The sequence below is a fragment of the Drosophila rhopaloa genome, unplaced genomic scaffold (genome assembly GCF_018152115.1).
Source record: "Drosophila rhopaloa isolate 14029-0021.01 unplaced genomic scaffold, ASM1815211v1 contig_167, whole genome shotgun sequence".
Taxonomy (NCBI): Eukaryota; Metazoa; Arthropoda; class Insecta; order Diptera; family Drosophilidae; genus Drosophila; species Drosophila rhopaloa.
In genome coordinates this window covers 1984560-2005216 of record NW_025335047.1, presented here as the reverse complement: position 1 = coordinate 2005216, position 20657 = coordinate 1984560, and the positions used below count along the sequence as shown (strand labels likewise).

At 40.1% G+C, this 20657-nt stretch overlaps 1 protein-coding gene across 1 annotated transcript in view; it reads right to left on the bottom strand.

The window, feature by feature from the left end:
- Positions 1 to 20657, bottom strand: part of LOC108046550 (maternal protein pumilio) — a 176198-nt gene that overhangs the window by 5763 nt on the left and 149778 nt on the right. Inside the window, 2 exon segments of the mRNA XM_044458758.1 lie at positions 4402 to 4618; positions 5321 to 5767. Coding sequence (XP_044314693.1) covers positions 4402 to 4618; positions 5321 to 5767 — 664 coding nt within the window.

Below are 20657 nucleotides of genomic sequence, written 5' to 3'. Positions count from 1 at the left end.
AATGAGGCACCATCCTAACACCCCTGCAAACGCACGCAGTATCCCCTCACAGACGTTGCCATTCCGCCGCGCACAAATTGCATGAATAATTCCCTTTTAAATTGTGCAACTACACGCACCTACCCGAAACCCAAAACACAAAACCCAACCAAACGCAGGCCCAGAAATTAAAATAAACAGACAGAAAACATACGCCAAGCGCAGTCGTCGAAAACTCCCCCAAACACTTTCCTGGATGCAAATTGTTTGTGTTTTCCCGCCGTCTGTATTTGAAATTTAGTCTTCCACCCCCCCCCAGCCACCCCTCACTTTCTCCGTAGTCGAGAGACGCCAAATTAGTTGCAATTTAAATGCAAGAATTACAAACTTTTGCCGCTTTTCCCGCTGGCTGTCATTAAACTAAGCATTGCATTCGGGATTTCCCATTTACTGCCAGAACTTTTGGCTGTAGCTGGCAATTAAAGTCTTGCAACTGTTGCAGACAGATAAAAGTAAACTTTAATTTCACTTCAAGTTAATTTTATTGCAAATATCAATCATCATTACGGTTGTAATTAAGTTCTCTGTCTAACCTGTCATTACATTTCAATTTCACGAAATTCACTTAGCAAACAACATATTACAACTTAACATATAAATGCTGGTGTATTGAAATCTTTTGCATAACGAAAGAGTTAATTACTCGTTTAAATTACAAAAAGTCATTGTAAATTTCCACTATTATATCAATCTGTGCTCTCTTTTTTTCCCCCGAGTTTCATTTGAGTTGCGTCACGCATACGCCGTGTGGTACACATCATTGAGACTTTCATTAAGCGTAAAGTGCACACACGACCACCAACACCTCCCGACACCACAGCAAGTGTCAACCGTGTGCTGCATGTGATCCGCCCAGCTCCTGCTGCTCCTCCTGCTCCTTTTGGCCCCCTCATCCCCGCAACCACCATGTTCTGTTCTGTAAGCCAGCATAGCAATTGACATTTTACAAAATAAACGAATTCATTTGCACAAAAGGCTGCCGCAGAAAGGAGGAGAAAGCAGCTGGCTGGCAGGACGAACAATGTGCTGCATTGTATGCAGAGTGGTTTGGATTCGATGGGGGAGGTGGGTTGGGGATTGGGTATTGGGGGCTTTCACTTTTCCACCAGCATCCCTGTGTGATGCAATCACATGTTGCCAACATGCGAAAGGTGTACATAATAATTTGGCAGCCAAAGGAGAATGTTCCTGCCGCTATTGCTTCTGCTGCAGCTGCTACTGCTCCTGCTGCTGTACTACCCCCATTGTTTTCAAGGCAATGGCCAAAATGGGTTTGGCGGTTGCAAAGTCAAGCAGCTTTCCGTTCTCCTTCCCTCCCCCTTGCCAATCCACCCCCTTTTGCAGCCAGGCCAAGGCGCATTAACGTTTGTAATTGCAGCTTGTCTCTGACGCAGAAGGCCCCCGCTGCTGTTCTCCTTCAGTCAGCCACTTAAAACAATATAATCTCCATTAAAAAGCCTTTTTGACATTGCACACAGTCAGACAGCCAGACATTCAGACAGCCTGGCAGATAGGCAGATAGGCAGCTAGTCAGCTAGAAAGCGGGTAACGAGGGTGTTCACTGTACAGCATCGATTGCACAACATAATGAGTGGGCTGCTGATGAGGCTGCCTGCAGCCAGCAGTTGTTAGTGGGGATTTGTGCCAACGGAGGACAAACTGTGGGCGTCATGTGCTAATTGTAATTGAGATGCGAATGTGCAAGTGAAATGGTTACACGGGGCAAAAATGTCATCGCTTGCATACTGGAATTCTAACTCTTGATGAATGGAACCATAAAATCATATAAAATTCAATTTTTGCAGTCCACAACTTTTAAATAAATTTTGATCAGCAACTTTGTTGATGCTGCTTTTAAACTACAACAGATTTCCAAATAAATTGATTTATACATAAAAGAATAGACTTTTTCCCAGTGCAACTAATCCAAATTGGTGGAACGACATGTGCAGGTGGATCTGTGAATGTAGCACACTCCTCGAGAGACCCTTAGCCTAATCACCTGGCATCATCACGGTTCTCCACGCAAAGCATGTCAGGACTTGACTTGCGGTCTTGAGAATAGGATTCGATGGATTCGATTTCGTTTCCACTAGAATCCGAAATGGATTACTTAACTCGAGGACTTTTGCGGATCGCAGTTCTTAAAGCCCGGCACAAGCTTAAAATTTGCATCGCAAAACCCATTTCAGTAATAATGGCCGCGGAGAAAACAAAAAAAAATTAAAATACGTAATCACTCATACGTCATGTGGAACAACAGTGTGGAAGAAGAGAAAACTGGAAACTTCATTAAACTGCCATATGAGGCAAAATGAATTAACGACATAATAATGCCAGCTCCCGACCGTCAGACGGATTCGACTCCCATATTCCGGAAAATTCGTTCCGTTAATGGAAAGAGCGTTTTTGCATGCGGTCGGGAAATAAAACCGGTAGGTGGAAAGCGTAATAATTGATTTCGCCTGATTGTTAATGGAGTTAATGGAGCTGTCCGAGTCCAATGTCCGTAACTCTCGTGTATGTAGTACGGTGTTTAAGAAACTTTAAAAGATTTCAGTTTGTGGGCAGAAAAAGTTATGAAGCATTCCATAAAATGTAATCTTTCTTTTCTACATGACGTTTAAGTGCACAAAGTGTAAACTTTCAATGCCTGTCTGCTGGTTATTAATTATAATTTAAAATTCTATAAATCTACAATTTTACAGCAACCAAAAATATGATAAGCCATCGTCAACATTCTCCTTGCAGCATTTATAGGTATTTTCATTTAAGTTGCTATCTTTCAAAACTTACAAACACACGGACAAACTTTGCGAGAACAGGGCAAAATAGTTTGCAAATAAAGAGTTTATGCCGTGTTAAAGTTTTTGGTAATTAAAAACTCACTGTAAGTGGATAAAGATTATTTGGTTAATATCTAATTGTGTAACTTTGAAATAACAATCATTAATGACTATGAGACAAGCAACCCTTTGTTTCTAAAACCGCATTTAACCATCGTTCGTCTAGCAGCACATGGTTTCGAATGTCCTTAGCGTAGTTCATAATATTTTCTATGCATAAACTGGCAGAATGAAAAACGTTTTCGTAACCCTTTCCCTTAATTCCCTGCTCCTCCATGGAGTTTTCCCCCAACTCATCGCGTTTCGTTTAAAATTGCATGAGTCAGTCGTCGGGACTTCTGCAGTTGTTGTCGTTGCAGTTGCATTATAGTTGAAGTTGAAAGCCGAAGTTGCTGGAGCATTGGCAATAATAACATTTTGCGTGCTTGCATGCAATTGTTGTTAGTTTTCTCCTCAATGGCTCTTCTGTGCATTAGATATGTATGAAAAACAGGAAAATTTACTGACACAAACAGTTGGTTTTCATGGCTTTCCATGGTGTAATGCATTCTGGACTAGGTAATGCCAAATTCATGTATGCCCTGTAATTGTAACTTTGGGAGCTCTTAAAGTCTCGCTTTGTTCGTTTAGAATGGGTTTAATTTAAAGGAACAAATGTAACATAATAACCTATGCAAGCTCATATGCCCAATTCTTTTGGTACCCTCCTAACCTAATATGCCTCGTCGTTGAAAATGTAGAGCAGCATAGCACGCAAAATAATCGAAATGAAAATTTGAAATTATAAGTTGCATGAGTAATATTATTGCTTTGACTGGCGATGTGGCTGACAAGTTGCAATGACTACTCCCCTTATCACCCTCAGCTCGGTGTTCTATTATTATTATTCAGAGCTCTAAAATTTGCTGTTTATGAGCTGGGATCCTTCGAGTACAAAGAGAATTGTTAGATAAACAAAGATTAATTGCTATACACACAAACAGGCTGTACAGGGAGTGGATTTCATGAAGATGTGCCACACATTACATTAATTACAATTTGTGTCGCTAAACACTGGGCGAAATAAACAGCTATTTAGCAGTATTCTGAAAACTCTAGTTTATGATGAGATTATTTTAATTGGTGAAGTTATAGATATCTATGATTAGAGTACTTTACACTAGATTAACCAGAGTTTGAAATAGGTAAAAAAGCTTTGTTACATTTGATCTACATTGATTTTGAAAATATTGCTTATACGCCATGTATGCCAAGTATTAACTCATGTACAGTATGTACTTATGAAAACATATGATTAGAGTACTTTACACTAGATAAACCACATCTCGAAAAAAGGTAAAAAAGCTATTTATGTTACATATGACCAAGATTGATTTTAAAAATATTGCTCATACGCCATGTATGCCAAGTATAACCTTATGTACAGTAATCCTTTTTAAGGCATAACCCAGAGACGTACAAAAATCGGTGATTTCAGCCCCTTCATCCCAAGAGTGACATGTGAACAAACACTTACCTCCGACACTGGAGCCATTCTGCTGCGAGTAGAGATTCTGTTGGGCCGTCTGCGGCTGCGGCTGGTACATCTGGGGGCCCTGCGGGGGCGGGGGACCGGCACGGGTGGCGCCCGGGGGCACCAGAACGGGGGCGGGGCTAACCAGACGCATAGGCGTCCCGGTGCGGGGTCCTCCCATCAGCAAGGAGCCTGTGTGATCGAGGAAGGCCGGGATGACCTGCACGGCACGGCGGTCACGGTATTTTACACGGTTCGGATTTCGGTTTTGTACATGGGGTTAGATTTTGTTTGTTTGTTGGTTATGGAAGCGTGTTGTTGATGATGTGAGTATAAAAAAGAGAAAAGAAGAGAGACAGAGCATAAATATACAACGTTTAAGGTCCAAGTTTCTAGTTACGGTTACAATTACAAGGGAGCTTTACATTTCAATTTACACATGTACAGTTGAAAAATATTTCGAAGCCAATAATGCACTTATTCGGTTTGACTATGTAATTTATAGGGAATACTGTTAACAGTTTTCGCTTGAAGTCCTCCGTTTGGAAACAACAATGATTAGATAAGGTTTTGTTGATAAAGGTTAAAGTATTAATCATTAAAAAACAGATAGTTTCTCCAAATATCTTCGTTATTGATTAATTATTTATATAGTTAATGGTAATTCTTTGATATTATATTCAAATGGGTTGACTAACGAATGAATTTTGACTACTAAATTTATCGAATAGACGAGGCTTACTAGTTTAATTAGCAGTGCCGTTATTGCTATGTGTGTAAAGTGTAAAGCCTTTGTTACAGTCAATTGACACCTGTCGTCTGTACATTACGTGTGCATCTATGCACACTCTATGCTCCATTGTGCCCTCCATTTACACAGAAATGACTGGGCTATATGGGCTATATAGGCTATATGTCTCACCTGATACGGCTGATTTTCGGCACCCTGCTGCGAGGGGGTGAGGGGGCGGCGCGGCTGGGTGCCCTGCTGCGGAATCAGATTGCCCGGATACATGCCCCAGGGCGCCACGCCGTAGTACTGCGGCATCTGGGCGGCGGCAATCATGCCCATGTAGGGGGCAGCCTCCTGGCCCGGATTGATGACGTAGGGCGTGGCCTGCTGGGCGGCATAGGCCGCATTCTGCGCCTGCTGGGCGGCCAGAAACTGTTGCGACGCGGCCGCCATTTGCATCTGTTGCTGCTGCTGTTGCTGCTGCTGCGACTGTTGCAGCGATCCGTTGGGAACGGGGGCAGCGCCCACCGCCGCCGCAGCGCTCGCTGCCGATGTGGCAGCTGCTGCGGCTGCTGCTGCGGCCGCCGCATTTGTGGCAACTGCTGCAAGGCCAGGGTTCTGCGATCGGAACAGTTGCTGCGGGGAGAGAATAGGATAAGGTTAGTTTATCACGGCTTAAATGGAACTATGAAAAGGGGGAGTCTTAAATGTGTAAGTACCTCGAGTTGCTTGTATATATTTAATAATCAGAAATTGTTAAGATGCCTTAAGCCAATCAAATGTTTTTAAATACATTTGATTATTGTCTTCATTGAATAAATAATAAATCCTTTCCCTGACAATAAATCATATGGCTATGGCTATACGTCATATCAAGTAACCGCCCCGTAACCGTAAGTATTTTTGTCATTCGAAATAACCTGGCAGCAGCTTCCGCTCATGTTGTTCCAGTACATTCACACACGTCTACGGGTAACATGATAAAGTGTTTTCAATTGGAAAATTAAATCAAATCCAATCAAATCAGTATCCAATATTTCCGCACACACACAGTATGCAGAAAAAAGTGAAATAACAAGGAGCTAAAACGGGGAAACGCATGACTGAGTGTTGTGTTTCTCGTTTTCCCATACTCATGTGTTGCCTTTTCCTATTTTCCTCTGTTTTATGCCTTGTCTCCTGCCATATCATCACCAGTGGCAACAGCCACTTGGGCATTCAACAGAAAAGTGAAAAGGAGTAAAAACTACATCCATAAATTGCGATTCTAAAAAGTGAAAAATATAAGTTCCTAATGGCAGAATTTAAGGATCTTTTGAAAGTTAGGTAGTACAAAATTAACCTATCTGTGCAATCATGATCAACTTATGATTTGTATAACTAAGAACGTTAATATAAATTACTCATAAAACTCATCCACTTTTTTTAGTTAAACTATTTAGGGTTCCGCTTCCCAAACACTTTGCATTCTCTTTAATGTAGCTCAAGAATTAGTGCATTTTCTCTTGGAATCCAACGAAGTCAAATGCAGACTGTACTTTGGCATACATTTTCAGTCCCCTGGGACGCACCTGTAGCCGTTTTCCGAGCACGAGGAAATATGCATAACGGCTTCAATGACTTTGCCACGCCCCTCCACCCACAGATAGTAGCACTCCCTAGATGGGGTGTCCTGTCAATTGTTTACATGGCGAATTGAAGGGAAAACAAAGCCAGGCGGAGAAACCAACTGGGATAACATTAACATTAGGGCGAGTGCGCAGCGGGGCAAGTGGGGAAAAAAAAGAAATCAATGTGAATTATTGATGAATGGTGCAGGGCAGTGGCAGAAGAAATAAAACCGAATCGAGAGAGACGGCAAACAAAACCGAAACGTGGCAGAAAAAGATGGCAAAGTAAAATAATAATAACACGCAAAACTTTTTGGAAAACAACGGAAGAGGAACACGAACCGGGGCAAGGTTTCCTCGCGAAATGTGAAAATGGGGAAATGTGGCGAAGGCGATAAAAAGCAAATATCATGGCCTGCATACTTTTGAGCGCGTGATGCGTGAGAACAGCACTCGGGAATTGGGATTCAGGACTCGGGACTCGGGAGTCAGAATTCAGGATTCAGAGGCGGCCCACGAGCATGAAATAATAATCAGAAGCCAAATAAGCGTTGAAATCTGAGCCATCGGTTGCCAAGGCCCCACAAAGTCCCCCTTTTCCCATTCCCAGTTGCCAACTTCCTCCTCGTGCTCTTCCCTTTACGATTATTAAAACGAAATTGAAAACAAAGGGAAAGTGCGTGAAACTGGAGAAGAGTAGAGCAGCTCAAAGGAAGTTGGAGAACTTATGTAATTTCACGCCCGTAAAGTATGCAATGCTTTGATTTAGTTGCCGAGTAACGTAAGTGCCGTCCCTTAGGAATCCCACCTTTATATATACACTGGAGGAAATAAGACAGCATAAGTTATCAATCATATAGGTTGTTCCCGAAAGTCTACATCCAAAAAAAAAGTAAAGTTATTTTTTAAGGCTTGGAACTTAATTGTAGTGGTTTAGAGATCTTAATTAGAGGGTTTCACCTTAAGAATTGATTTTTATCTCTTTTTTTCTGACAGTTTGGTACCAGAACTCTTTATAAAGCTTCCTTTGATGCGACTTTAATGGCCCTATAAGTTTACATGCCCACTACCCACTGCAATACCCCGTGATTTATGCAAATGGCCGGGTCAGTGGCAAATTTACGATCCGCACATGACAAACTCGAGTTATTGTCCTAAGGCCAACATTACTCAGGACAGGGGAGTTATGGGACTTATGGGGCATTGGATTGGTAGTTGAAGACCAGATTGGCAACAAGTGAGACGGGAAAAGCCAGATGCAAAATTATGGATAATGTAGTTTAAGTTCCCCGGTACTCGAGTGGCTCCCTTTTCGCTTTCTCTGATATTCACCCCGCTTTTAACAATTTCCCTGCTATCGCCGGCATTCCGAGCCCTGCGCTCTGACATTTTTATTTCATTTCATTTGCACATTACAAGGCGGGCGGGGGCAGCGTGCTTAATAAGCTCCCTGGTGTACAATTTTCAGCGCTCGACTCGTAATGGAAATTATAGCTGATGTCATACACAGGGGAAATGCCCTGACTGGGGTCGCTTTTCCACTCCTCATACTATCGCATACAGTGAAGAAAAATGTTCTTTCCGAATATAACTTTAAAGACTGCATAAAATATGTAAAAATAAATGTTAAAAAAATCTGAAACAAAATTATATAAAATTCGGAAAAATTCCTTAAAATTTTCTAATCTAAAATCTCGTTTATTTTAAAAGTCTACAGATTGTTTCCCCGTGTATTCCTGTTTCTGTTTCAGTTTCAGTTCTGTGACGCCCTTCGAGTGAAAGTGAGTCAACTAACTATGGCAATATGCCCGCCCACCAGCCCCACCCAACTTGTTGCAAGTGGGTCGCCAGAGGCAGAAGTTCGGGTGGCGGCTTTTAATGTTGCCTTCGGCTTTGGTTCCGACTTTGGCTTTGGCCTGAGTGGATTAGTTAGTTGGGAGTAAGCAGGAGCAGGTGGGGCGCACTCAGCTAGTTGATTTATAATTACGGCCGGGCGAAAAAGCAATAAGGCAGCAGGAAAACAGCAGTGGCAACAGCAACAGCAACAGCAGAAAGGCAAACAAAGCGCTCGAGGACCTGGCTAACTGCCTACCTCACCTTGTCTGCGGGAAAGCCGGAAAGTTTCAAGTGGCATATACACAAAGTTGTTCGGCTTGATTTGCTGCAATTGGAGTGTTTTCTGTTTCTAATTCGGTTTCTTTTTTCCTTTTTCACTTTTCGAACATTTGACATAGTTTTTGTTGTTGCGAGTGAGAAGGAAAGTCCTCTAGTGAGGATTTTCTGGCAAATAGGGAATTATTTTGAAATAGTTTTCACATTTTTGCCCCAGAAGTTCTGCTTTCTGGTCGTGGCTGCTTTTATGTGGGTAACCTTAGCTTGATTAGATTGGTCTTAAATATAATTAGTTTTAATTTTAGAAAGGGGGAATTAATAGACTATAATATAGTTTTAAAGTAAGGTTGTATTTTTGTTTGCAGGAACTCATATCAAGTCCTCAAAAACTGAAGGTGAAAAATCTGCTAGTTCTACAGGCCACTTGATTTAATTTCCCATTTTTGCCATTTCCTGGTTCAACTTGAACTTCTTACTGGCTCACTTTCCCCAGCTGCTGAGATGACTGCCATTACTCACGCTCAATGTCTCCGAAATGATGACCACCCCCACCACGTTTCGTCCTTTTTGCAGAACACTCATGAGTTGGCAACTACTTCAGCTGAGCTGCGCTTTAATTAAATATCAATTACGCAGCCAACCCTCCGCACTGACTCAAGCTGAAAAGCAATCAATTAAGTGTGCTCCTCGAGAAAGTGTCCATTTCCCTCCCCCCATTTCCTACCCACCGCTCCCCTTTTATTTTCCCCATCTGCATAGCCGAGCGGAATGAGTGCAACTCAAATATTTGTAGTCTGTGCTAAGGCGCAATAAAAACAGAACGCAAATTGAATATGAATGATGGAGGAGTAGTTTAGCTTGGCTGCGAATAAAAAGGGAGGGTACCCCACACAATCGCCAATGAAAGGACAGTTTAGGGGGACGAAAAAAGGGGTGATGGCGAGGGGTAGGGTGTTATGGAGGGTTGGGTGGGTGACCCTTGCGGGTCCTCTTGCACAAACGACTTGTAAACAAAATTAATGCCACAAACAAACATTAGCGCACTTTCGGCGTGTTCTGCTCGCGTTGTGTCGCTCATTAGGCAACCACCCACTCGCCCATCCACAAACAGTCTCGAGTGTATGAGAAAAGCGTTGGAAAAGCGCTGGGAAAGCGAGGTGAACCGGGGGAACGTTGGATCCAATAGAGTGCCCAACTCGCTGACCATTAAACCGAATTACTTAATGACCGCACGCGTGTGCTTTTGATGCCTACTTTTAGGCTCAGGACACACCCACATGTGCACTGAGAAAAAAGGTAAGATCATAAGTTTACAATATTTTCATGGAAGAAAATATGTAAAATTCTTTGGTAATTAAAAAACATCTAACTGCGTTTACACGCATGTTGTTTCGTTTTTGTATTGTAAACACATACAAATATGTACTTAAAATAAGTAAATATTACAAACTAAAGTTTGCTTTCTAAAATATTTCTTTCAGTGCACAGTTTGACTTCTTTAATTTGAGTTTCGGCGTTCTTTTTGTGCTGCTGTGTGCGTGATTGCTGTTTGTATATTGCTTTTTAATTTTCCTCGTTACTCGCAATTTCCAACTGAAACGTGAGCCACAAAAGAAAAGGCCTGGGAGAAGAGCGGGGAGGGAAGGGAGTAGAAAGAAAGGAGGCGTGGCCGACAACATTGTAGTTTCTATTTACGCCTCAACTTTGCCATATATTTCATAAGTTCTGAGAAACTTTATTCCTCCGGTCTTTTCTTTATTTTGTTCCCCTGCAACCTTGCAGGAATTTCATATTTGCCCCGCTTTCCGCTTCGTATTTTTGTTTGGTTCCTCCCATAAATTACAGCCACTCAAGGATATCGGGGTGTGAAAGGAGTAATGAAAAATAGGTTAAGCCGACTTATGTTACTTTACTCAATAATGAAAAGTTCAGAAATCGATGACAAAGTTATAGAGGGGGACTTTGGAAAACGTAGGAGAAGAATTAGTTTCACAAAACTCTGGCATTTTAGTTTATCAAGAAGGCCATTAGAGGTGAAACATGGCACAATTGTTAAAGCCCCCCTCTTTCAAAAGTTAAAAACGTACAGAGATCCAATTTAAAACAATAAAATCCCTCATTGAGGTTGGGACTCCCCCTTTGGCCGCATTTACTATGCAAAAGTAGGATTTCAGGGCCATTTTATTCCCCTACCAAAAACTGATTGTGTAAAATCCAAACCACTAAAGAACCCACCAACCACCGAAATGCGCTCCATTTCCTCGGCAGTGTTATTTTATTAATGAAATTACGCAATTTCCTTTTTACGTTTGGCTTGCGTCGGTTCACTTTGCTTTTTCTTTATTTAATGATGACGCAGAGAAGTGAAAATCGCCAGAGAATGTTCGGTAAATGTGACCTTAATTTGTGCAGCGGTAAATACAATGTTGATATATGGATTGGAATAAGGAGTGGCATCTTCATTTCCATGAAGAGCACATTTAATGTAAAATATGCCCAAATGCCGCAGGACAAATGTTCGATAAGCGCGGAGTCAGGGTTCAAAGGGCGCTGCAAATAACCACAAAGGAAAGCCTCCTCTTTTTTCCATCGCCCCCCTCGCATTTTCCCCCCCTCTCTCACGAATCAGACATAAAAATGTTTGGGGCAAATGAAGCCATAAATGCGCAATCACGGAATTACATGGGTTGTAAGGGGGTCGCAGTTCGCTGCTGCCAAAGTGTTTATTTATGCAGTTTTTATTTCAGCAACTTCTCGCCGGTCAAGCGTTGCGCATACGCAACGTTGTGCGGGCAAGGAATTTTCCCCTGGAGTAACTTTCTCTGCTGCCGCCGTCAAGTTTAATTGCCTTGCAAATTGCCAAGGGAGTAAAACCATGCAGATCCCTTTGAATTTCATAACAAATTGCTGCAAATTGAAGCGAGCTCTTTCGCCTTTCTTCTCAATTGTCTTGGCCATGGAAAAGTTCGACTGCTCGCCGGAAAACCGCCGCCCATTAAAACTATTTGCCGTAACAAACCAGACAAGCTGGCTACAAAAAAAAAAAAGCTAGCGAGAAGAAAATTCTTGTGTGTGGCAAACATTTTTGGGTGACTGTGGGTGGTGCTTTGGTTTTCAGTAGCTAACTTTGATTGTCTGGCCAGCTTTGTTGCATTCTTCTGGGGCGCACACAACTATTCGCTCAACTATTATAAAGTCAATTACGTTTTTTCACGCCCATCTCGGCGCTTCGAAATTGTAAGCCGCACTTTAAAGAAGGGTTTTTTCGGAGCTGCCGGGCTGATTAAATTAAGCCGGTGCTTTGGGCCACGAATGCACGTAATTTCAATTAAAATCTGGCATTCGGAGAGGCACCGCATTTGTGAGCAACGGACACCTGCAGAGTGACGGCTCCGGCAACAACAATTCGAGCATTTTCCCAGGCTTTTCCAGCCCGATTGTCCCGTTTGACAATTGCTTTCTGATGGCCGGGTAAATTGCGCTGACAGCATTTCAACCGAAAAATAGAGTTTGGCCGGCGAAACGGGCACGGGGCAATAAATTGGCCTGTTCCCGAAGTGACAGGCACAGACAAAGAGGCTCGAATATAATGCCAGAGTTTAATAATTGAGTTTCAATTAATTGCGATATTTTTGTTTTCGTTTGGCTAGAAAATGTGTTCTGAATTAAAATTGATTCTATCTAAAGTTCAAGGTGCAGTTGTTGAAAAAGAGGTTGAAATGCAATCTTGTTCCCATTTTTGTATTATTTTCTCTGATACACTTTTGATTGCCCTTAATTTAACTGCTCTCTCCACAAGCTTTGATTGTCCTTCGCCTGTCATATTACACTTCGTTTATTTGCTTTTGATACAGCAGAAAACCACTCCAATTGGCCTGATTCTCGATTCATTTGCTCACTTCCCCAATACGTGACTTCTCCGGCATCAACACTTCATCGCCGGCAATACTTCCTCGTCGGACTCCACAAACTTGGTATTAATTGACAGGAACGCCTGCCACTCCTTCAGATCCTTCTGGTGACTGCAACATTGGCGCCATATTTTTTTTTGGTTATGATTGCTACGTGCTCGGCGTCTTAAATTCAATTTCATGCTCGACTTGCCTCTCAAATTAACTGAAAATCATTAATTGCTGAGCAAACCAACAATGGTTGTTTGGGCGGTGAGCAGAGCAGAGGAAAAGGAAGGATACACAGGACTTGTCTGCTCGTCCTTGTTTGCTTTGGCCTTCGGTGTTGCTGCCTGCTGCCTGCTGCTAATTGCCGGCAAATTAGTTTCTATTTGCAAATTAAATAACCCACACCAACTGTACAAACTGTCAAACTCTTTGATTGACCGCCCGTCTGCACCATTTTCAAATTGAATTTCCATTTCAGTGGCCATTTTGCAAGTGGTCGTTGGAAATCTGCTTAAAGTTCCGCCTTAAGCTTGCGGTGCGGTTCGTTCGACGTCAGGAGCGTGTCCTCCGTGAAAAAGTAAACAGAAAGCATGCGGAAAAAGCGCAAGTAACCGGCCACGCCCCGCACTGCCTACGCCTTAATCTCCCTGGCTTGTGGGAAAAAATCGATAGCCTGATTTTCAACGGCAAAAAGCAAACAAAAGACAAACACACACACGTTGTGATCAGGACAAGGGGGGAGCTCCTCTTGGCCCTCCCGTTTTCCGTGTGTTTGAACTAGACGTCGGCCACAAAAGTAGGCAACGTTTTGCTAGCATTCACATCTAAGACACAGAGTAACAAAAAGTTCAAGATTCCTTAAAAAACAGCTTTAATTCAGACCTGCATACATTGCTTTTGTAACTTTAAAACATACTCTTAATGGTATTGATTAACTTTTATATTTTGTAATGACTGATTTAATTATTGCATGAAATAATATATATATATTTTTTTAGTGATGATAATACGGAATTGCACTATTTGTATATATAACTTTTTCTGGCAATCATCTTTTTAGTTATAGCAAAACTTATTTTAACAGATTAAATCTGCTGATCTTAATGAATCTTTTGTTTTTGATTAAAGCGACTTTTATTATAAACCATAGACTTTTTAATAACTTTAGGTCCCTAACTGATTTGTTTCAATTGATAAAAATAAACCTTAAAATGAATTTTTGTATACTTTAAAAATATTTTCTATTTTTTCGGTGCACTTGCCTTGCCACACCATACATTTTTAATGTGTGCCCTGGCGCTCTTTAGGATTCCAGCCCTGTCTAGGACATAATGAGTGAGCTGGCAGTTGCAATGCCCCCTTCCTTTACTACCGCCCCCTTTTGAATGCCATTTTGTGGGCGTGTTGTCGTTTATAGGCGGGGAATTTCGCATTTAGAAAAGCGTAGGAAGACCATGAGAAAAAATTCATGAGAATGGCTTCAAGGAGAAGGAGGAGGAGGGGTAGGTCACAGCTAAATGAAATTAAGCTGCCATATGTGGTGGCACAATGGCTGAGTCCCTGTCCGTCTCTTGCTCTTTCACCTCCTGCATGTCCTTTTCCGAGAAAATAGAAAAACACAACTACGGTGGGTGACTAAAGCATGAAATGCTATTAGATAAAAGTTTGTGTTGGTCTACGAAGACTTTAAGGCATTTTTATAAGGCTTGGAATTGAAATGGAAGAAGGAACTTTAGACGCAAATTGAATTTGCACATTCGAAAAGCTTGTTTACCTACAATTCAGTCCCATTTACTTTATTTTGTTATAAAGTTGGAGCTGAATTTGTACAAGCTTTCTACTATTTTCATTAACTTTAGTGACCCTATGATAGACAATCGATTTTCCCCATAAATATCTTTATGGTAGACCTTTTCCATCCCCGCAGTTTATTGAGAGTGCAGGTGTTTGCTCATACAGTGACAGACACCTAATGAATTATTGGTTATTTTTGCCCCATTTATTTCCTCATCGCAGGCAACCTCAACACCAACTCCCATAATTTCGTTCCCCGCTTATAAAAACCAAAAATGAACGCATTTCAATATTCATTGATTTTCTGTCACGCTATCTGACAAACATTTCAGAGGTTTACTAACTAAACAGACTACTGGTACGGAATTCTATGTATTTCACCCTGCTGCCAGTCGAACTGCCCACAAAACCACTGCCACCAAAACTATTAATGATCAAACATAAATCAACATGACACTACTGCCCATAAAAAGTACGGAAAAGTGTCAATCAAAGGGAAATGAGCTGATATATCCTCGTTGGCACCCTTGCTAGCACCCTATTATTTCAAAACAGCACATTATTCCAAGTTTTGGGATGTATTTAAAAACAATTTAAGAATTTATTTCGTTTCCTATTCGCTGTTTTTTTTTTAGGACTGAAAGTTTGTTTCCCTTTTTTTTTATCACACCCAAGGAAAGCAGGTGAAAATGTCAACGACAATTGCCAACGCCAGGTGGCGTTGCTGCGGGTGAGAAAACAGCAACAACAATAAGAACAACAACAAGAGCCATAACAGTAGCAACATCAACAACATTTGCATAAATTTCGAGAAACGTTTGGTGGGAAAAGTTTGCGCTGAAAGTGATTTACATTGGCATGGGGTACTTTGCACCCCCGGCAGCATTTTCTTGCCCCCAAGTTCAGGCTTTTCCATCGTTTGTTGCTTAACTTCAGTTTAACTTTGCTATAAACTTTTCTCACGCCCCCTCTTGTCCGTTGCCACGCCCACTCCACGGGCGGTTCTTAGCGCCTCAGTTGGCAGCAGGTAGGTCGGTCTCTGTTTCTTTTTTTTGTCCTTTTACCTTTTATTTTTATTAACCACATTAGTTGATTTTGTCACGCGAAAAGTTGCCTTCGCTAAAATGTGATTTATGGAAATTTCCTTCGCACTTATTTTTCTTTTGTAGTTCTACCCTCCATTATTTCTCTCGGTGTGTTGCATATTTTAACAGTTTATTTATTTAGCGTCAAGACCAACTCCTGTTTATACCTACATAAAATATTTCTTTCCCCGATTTTTTTTGAGCTAAGCAAAAGCATTTAGTTATTGTAATTTGCCTTGATTTGGTGGTTGTGCAGTTGGGTGGTTTTGTGCGAGGTGCGTTTTAGTTAGGTGTGCGTGAGCTTGATTTAATGACCCCAGGCGTTTTTATTTATTTTCTTCTTTGGAATTTTGTCAACAATTTGTTGGATTTGATTGCTTGGCTAATAAGGGAGAATGATAAGAACAGGGAAAATTTAAACACTTAAACTTGGAAAATGTTTACAGAATGGAAATTATGCATAGTAGCATGTTGTACAATTGAATAACTAAATGATTTATTATTGAGAAACCGCGGCTGCCATTTCTTAAACCTTCAAAACCATACAGTTTCTGAACCTTCATTTTCAAGATCCTAAGTAACATTTATCCCCCAAGTGATTACGGTTCCTATACACAGACGTCCATAAAGCTAAAGGACTGGCCACTTCCAACTTCGGTCCCACACCCACACAAGTGTGAATGCCCAGTGAATGTCATAAACTTTGATTTCCTTTTATTGCCACACACACTCACACCCCCCTAAAACACTCACACACCCCCCTCCATTGTGGCTAATCCAAAATGGCTGCCATAACAGAAATCGGAGAGCTACGGAGTTTTCGGCTGAAATTTTTATGAGACCGCAACACGCACCCGAGCAACAAAAAAACTAAGAAAAGCGACTAAAATCGGACTGCGACTACTGTTTAATTTGTAAAAAAATCTACACATATAGAAATGTGCACAATGTACATGGAGTTTGCACAATCCAATTGGACTGCGGCTCTCCTCTCGTTTGGGAACTTGAAAAATGGTTCGAAATGTTGCATGTTGTCGGGTCGAAGTAGTTTCTTTTTCGTTGTATTTATTTTTACTTTCGTATTAAATGCCATGCATTGGCCTATGATGGCATTTTCATGTTGATTCAGAAGTCCTTTGGTATGAATTGTGGTGGCAACCCTGTCAGTCGGCAACCCTACCAGTGGGCAACGCAGGGCCTAACAGATTGTAACGGGCATTTTATGGATCTGCGGCATTTTTGGCTTCAGCCCTTTTATTTTTTATTTGTCCCACACAAGCTGCAAAGCTTGTTAAATTTTTCATTTATCAATCGAAAAAAGAAATGGTATTTTTATATGGGTTGAATGCAACTCTGGGTACTTACAACATTTTTTGATATAGTGTCAAGGGGAAGGGTATAAGCGAGACTTACCTAAAAAGAGAAAGAGAAAATAAAACTCGAATTAAAAGGGAGATTAGTGAAAAAGCAAGGTTTATATGAGAATCATATGCTAAATTTATTGAAAGATAGTCGAATGTAAAAAATAATATTTACTTAGTAAAGAATATCTATGATGGTATATTCAAATAAATATCTATATAATAATGAAAGCTTAAATAATATTTATAATCTGTTCAAATTTTACATAGCCGATTTCCATCAAATACACACAAATTTGCAAACTAATTCCAGCGCAAATCATTCGATTACAAATAAAACTTGAGCTGAGACAAATTGATTTATCAGTCATGCCATCGCCAAACGCCCTTGCTAACCCCACAATAATCGTATGCAAATTATGATGCGCTTAATTTGGGATCACGGGACGTTCCCGCCCTATTCCCCAGATAATTGCCAAAGTTTGAACTTTAATTAAAATTGAAAATTGTGTTGCTATTCCTGAATCTGAAAGCCCGTCCTCCAGCTGTCTGGTCGGGTTTCATTCTATTCCAGTCTGACCTGCCCGGAGGCACAACAGCTGGGTAAACTGGTGGAAGGGGTTATTCAGGGGAGCCGGAATTGTTTTCGGATTTGTGCAAATGTTTTGTCACTGTGCTAAATGCAAACTTCAATTAGTTTGCCTGGTGGTTCGCTCACTGAGATTTAGTCGGGCTTACACTGATTCCCAGAACCGAAAACCAAATCAGAAACGGCAGAGGCCAGCACATTTCGGGCTAAAATCGTTTGGCATATTGACAGGCGCATAATTAACACTATTATCAGCATATGCACAGAGATATGGAGTTGAGTGCCGAAGCATTTTCACAATTTGTTGCTGGCCAGGCCAAAACATATATAGTTGGCCATTAAACTTTGGCCAGTTACACAAGTTTTGATTGCCATTTCTATCATAATATATGCAAGGGCCTCACATACATGTGCCTCAAACTATTTAACGTATATTATATCTTGGTGTTTTTGGTTCAGTATTATTAAAATCCTTTATTTATGAGTCACTATGAAATGAAATCTCACAAAACCCATTTCCTGCTTTCAAATGAAAGTTAAACTGCAACACTTGAGCAAATAATTTGTTCAACGTTTCGGTTCGCTGATAGTTCGTGTTAAGAAAAACTGAAAAGTAAGCACGGAAAATTAAAAAAAAGAGAGAGAGTAAATTAAACTTATTATTTCTGAACGTTGTGCTTTGATTTTCCTTATTCCACGCTTCATAGCCTAGAAAATTGTGCGTGGAAAACGCCAACGACAAAGGAAAAAAAAAACAATTGTAAAAAAATAAATGAGATTGCAGAAATGATATATATTTTGTGGCTATGCCTTTGAAGTTTACTTTTACTTTACATATAAATATTACAATAAATATATGTACAAAGCACACAATAAAATAAATTCTTTTTTTGTGCATTAAGGTTTGAAACCTTTTCTTTTTGTCCTTTAATGTTGATAAAATAAAAAAGGAATGCATATCTTGACACTAAATGTAAATTGTCTCGCTTATCGCTGACATATTTTTTCCACATTTAAATTGACATTTCAAACAAATACAAAAAAAAAGAAAATCCAGAGAAGAGCCCTTTATCGGGTTTATTAACACTTGCTGTATGCCACGCCCTAAACCAATTCTCCGCCCCTCGAATCGCCACGTTTAATTTACAACAGATTGTTGTTGCGGCGGTGTTTGTAAATACAATCAAATTACATTTACATTAGCGAACACTTTTTTCCGCTTGTTTGGCAAAATTCATATTAAATATTTAATTAGTTGCCATGAAATTGATTGCATTAGTCGCTTTTCGATGCGGCAAAAATGTGCATTTTGTTAATGAACTTTATAAACTTTTTGAGATGGTCTGCGGGTTTGCTGTGTGGTGAAAATGATTTACATTTTGGGAGTTTCGGGCCAACTGCCAGAATAATACTAAATGCCATTCCTCATCGATATGTGTGGGTGGTCTATAAATTTGGTTATATTTTGAATGCTAAATGGAAAACATAAATAGAAAGACATTTTAAAACTGGTCAAAATGATGCCAAAAGATAAAATTATATTCAGAGAAAAATATTTAGCTTTAAATGAGTGCAAAGGCAATTTGAACATGATTCCATCATCACACTTTCTTATATAATGTTTTTGGCTAGGGAGCTTATATAAATCGTATTTGGTTTTATCATAAGTAAGTATGTTTTCTTCTAATGCAGATTTAGTTTAAATTACCAAAATTGGCTCGTAAAGTAAAAATTACAGCAAGTCCAAATTTTGAAAGTTAAAGGAGTGCAATCCAAATAACTCGTTAAACTCAACAAAAAATTGGAACAAAAATGCAGAAGAAAAACCTTACATGAGAAACCTGTCATGAATTTTTGTGAAAAGGAGAACCTGCGACCAGCATTAAATACCGGAAACGGAAAAATCTGAGCAAGAGCACATAATGCCACTTAATTTGCGAATAAAGACATATATGTACACACACACATATATATATACAGAGGAGAACACATGCTTAATGCATATTAACCCCAGAAATAAAGTAAGAGAAAGGGCAAAAAACAAAAGGGAGAGGCAAGTAAAATGGCGCGCAGAAAAATTCGCCGCAAATCAAGAGCAACGAAAGTCAAGAAAAATTAAAAACTGGCACACAGACTGGGAAAAAACGAGAGGGACAGAGAAGGGGAAGAATGAGATGGCGAATGTGGGTCAACTACTGCGTTACCCATTATCCACACACACACACACTCGCAGACACTCCCGGCTTTAATGTCATTTGCATTTCTTTTCCATAGCCTAGCCAAATGGGCAGAGAGTATGCACAATTTATTTCCTTATTTAACTTGATTTAATTGTGCATAAATATTTTCCCATTGCTTCTGCATGCAAATTAGGCAACGCAAAAAGAAAAACCTTAAGCAAACTTTGATTTGATGGAATCGACTCATGTGTGTTTCAAATGCAATTTGAGCTGTATTTAAGTTAAGTTTTTCACAGATGCAATTCTATTTGTATTACTTAAAGTGAAAGAATTTAGAAATGAAGCAAATAAATAAAAGTAAATGACCCTAAGTGAATACACCTCATCCTTATGAATTCAGAAATAAAAGTAATTTAATATTTCCACCTTGGAAATGACAGCTTGTAACTAGCCTATGTTCAAATTTTGTATCTATTTTTCATTTATTTTAAGTAAATAGGTAAAAATAAATTTATTTTTATTCAATTTGGATTGTGGTTGTGTAAAGCAAAAAAAACCAATAAACTGCCAAAACCAATGTTTTCCTCGAATATTTTCAGCCGTCTGCTGGCCAAAAAAGTATGCTAGAATTAATGACCGTAGCAAAACAAAAATAAAACCGTCTAGCTTTCTATTGCAACCCCTCATTTGCCCCTTGGTGCAATGCAATAGAGTAGCAAATTAAATGCAGTGACAAATTACACAAATTGCGAGTGCAACTGCAACTGCAACGGGAATTGCACTCTAAATTCGAAACTGCCAAATGCTGCATTTGCAACAAATTGCAAATGCATTTTAATTGCAATTCGCATCGTTTGCCACTGCAACAAATTTACATTCCCAAACAAAATTTTTTT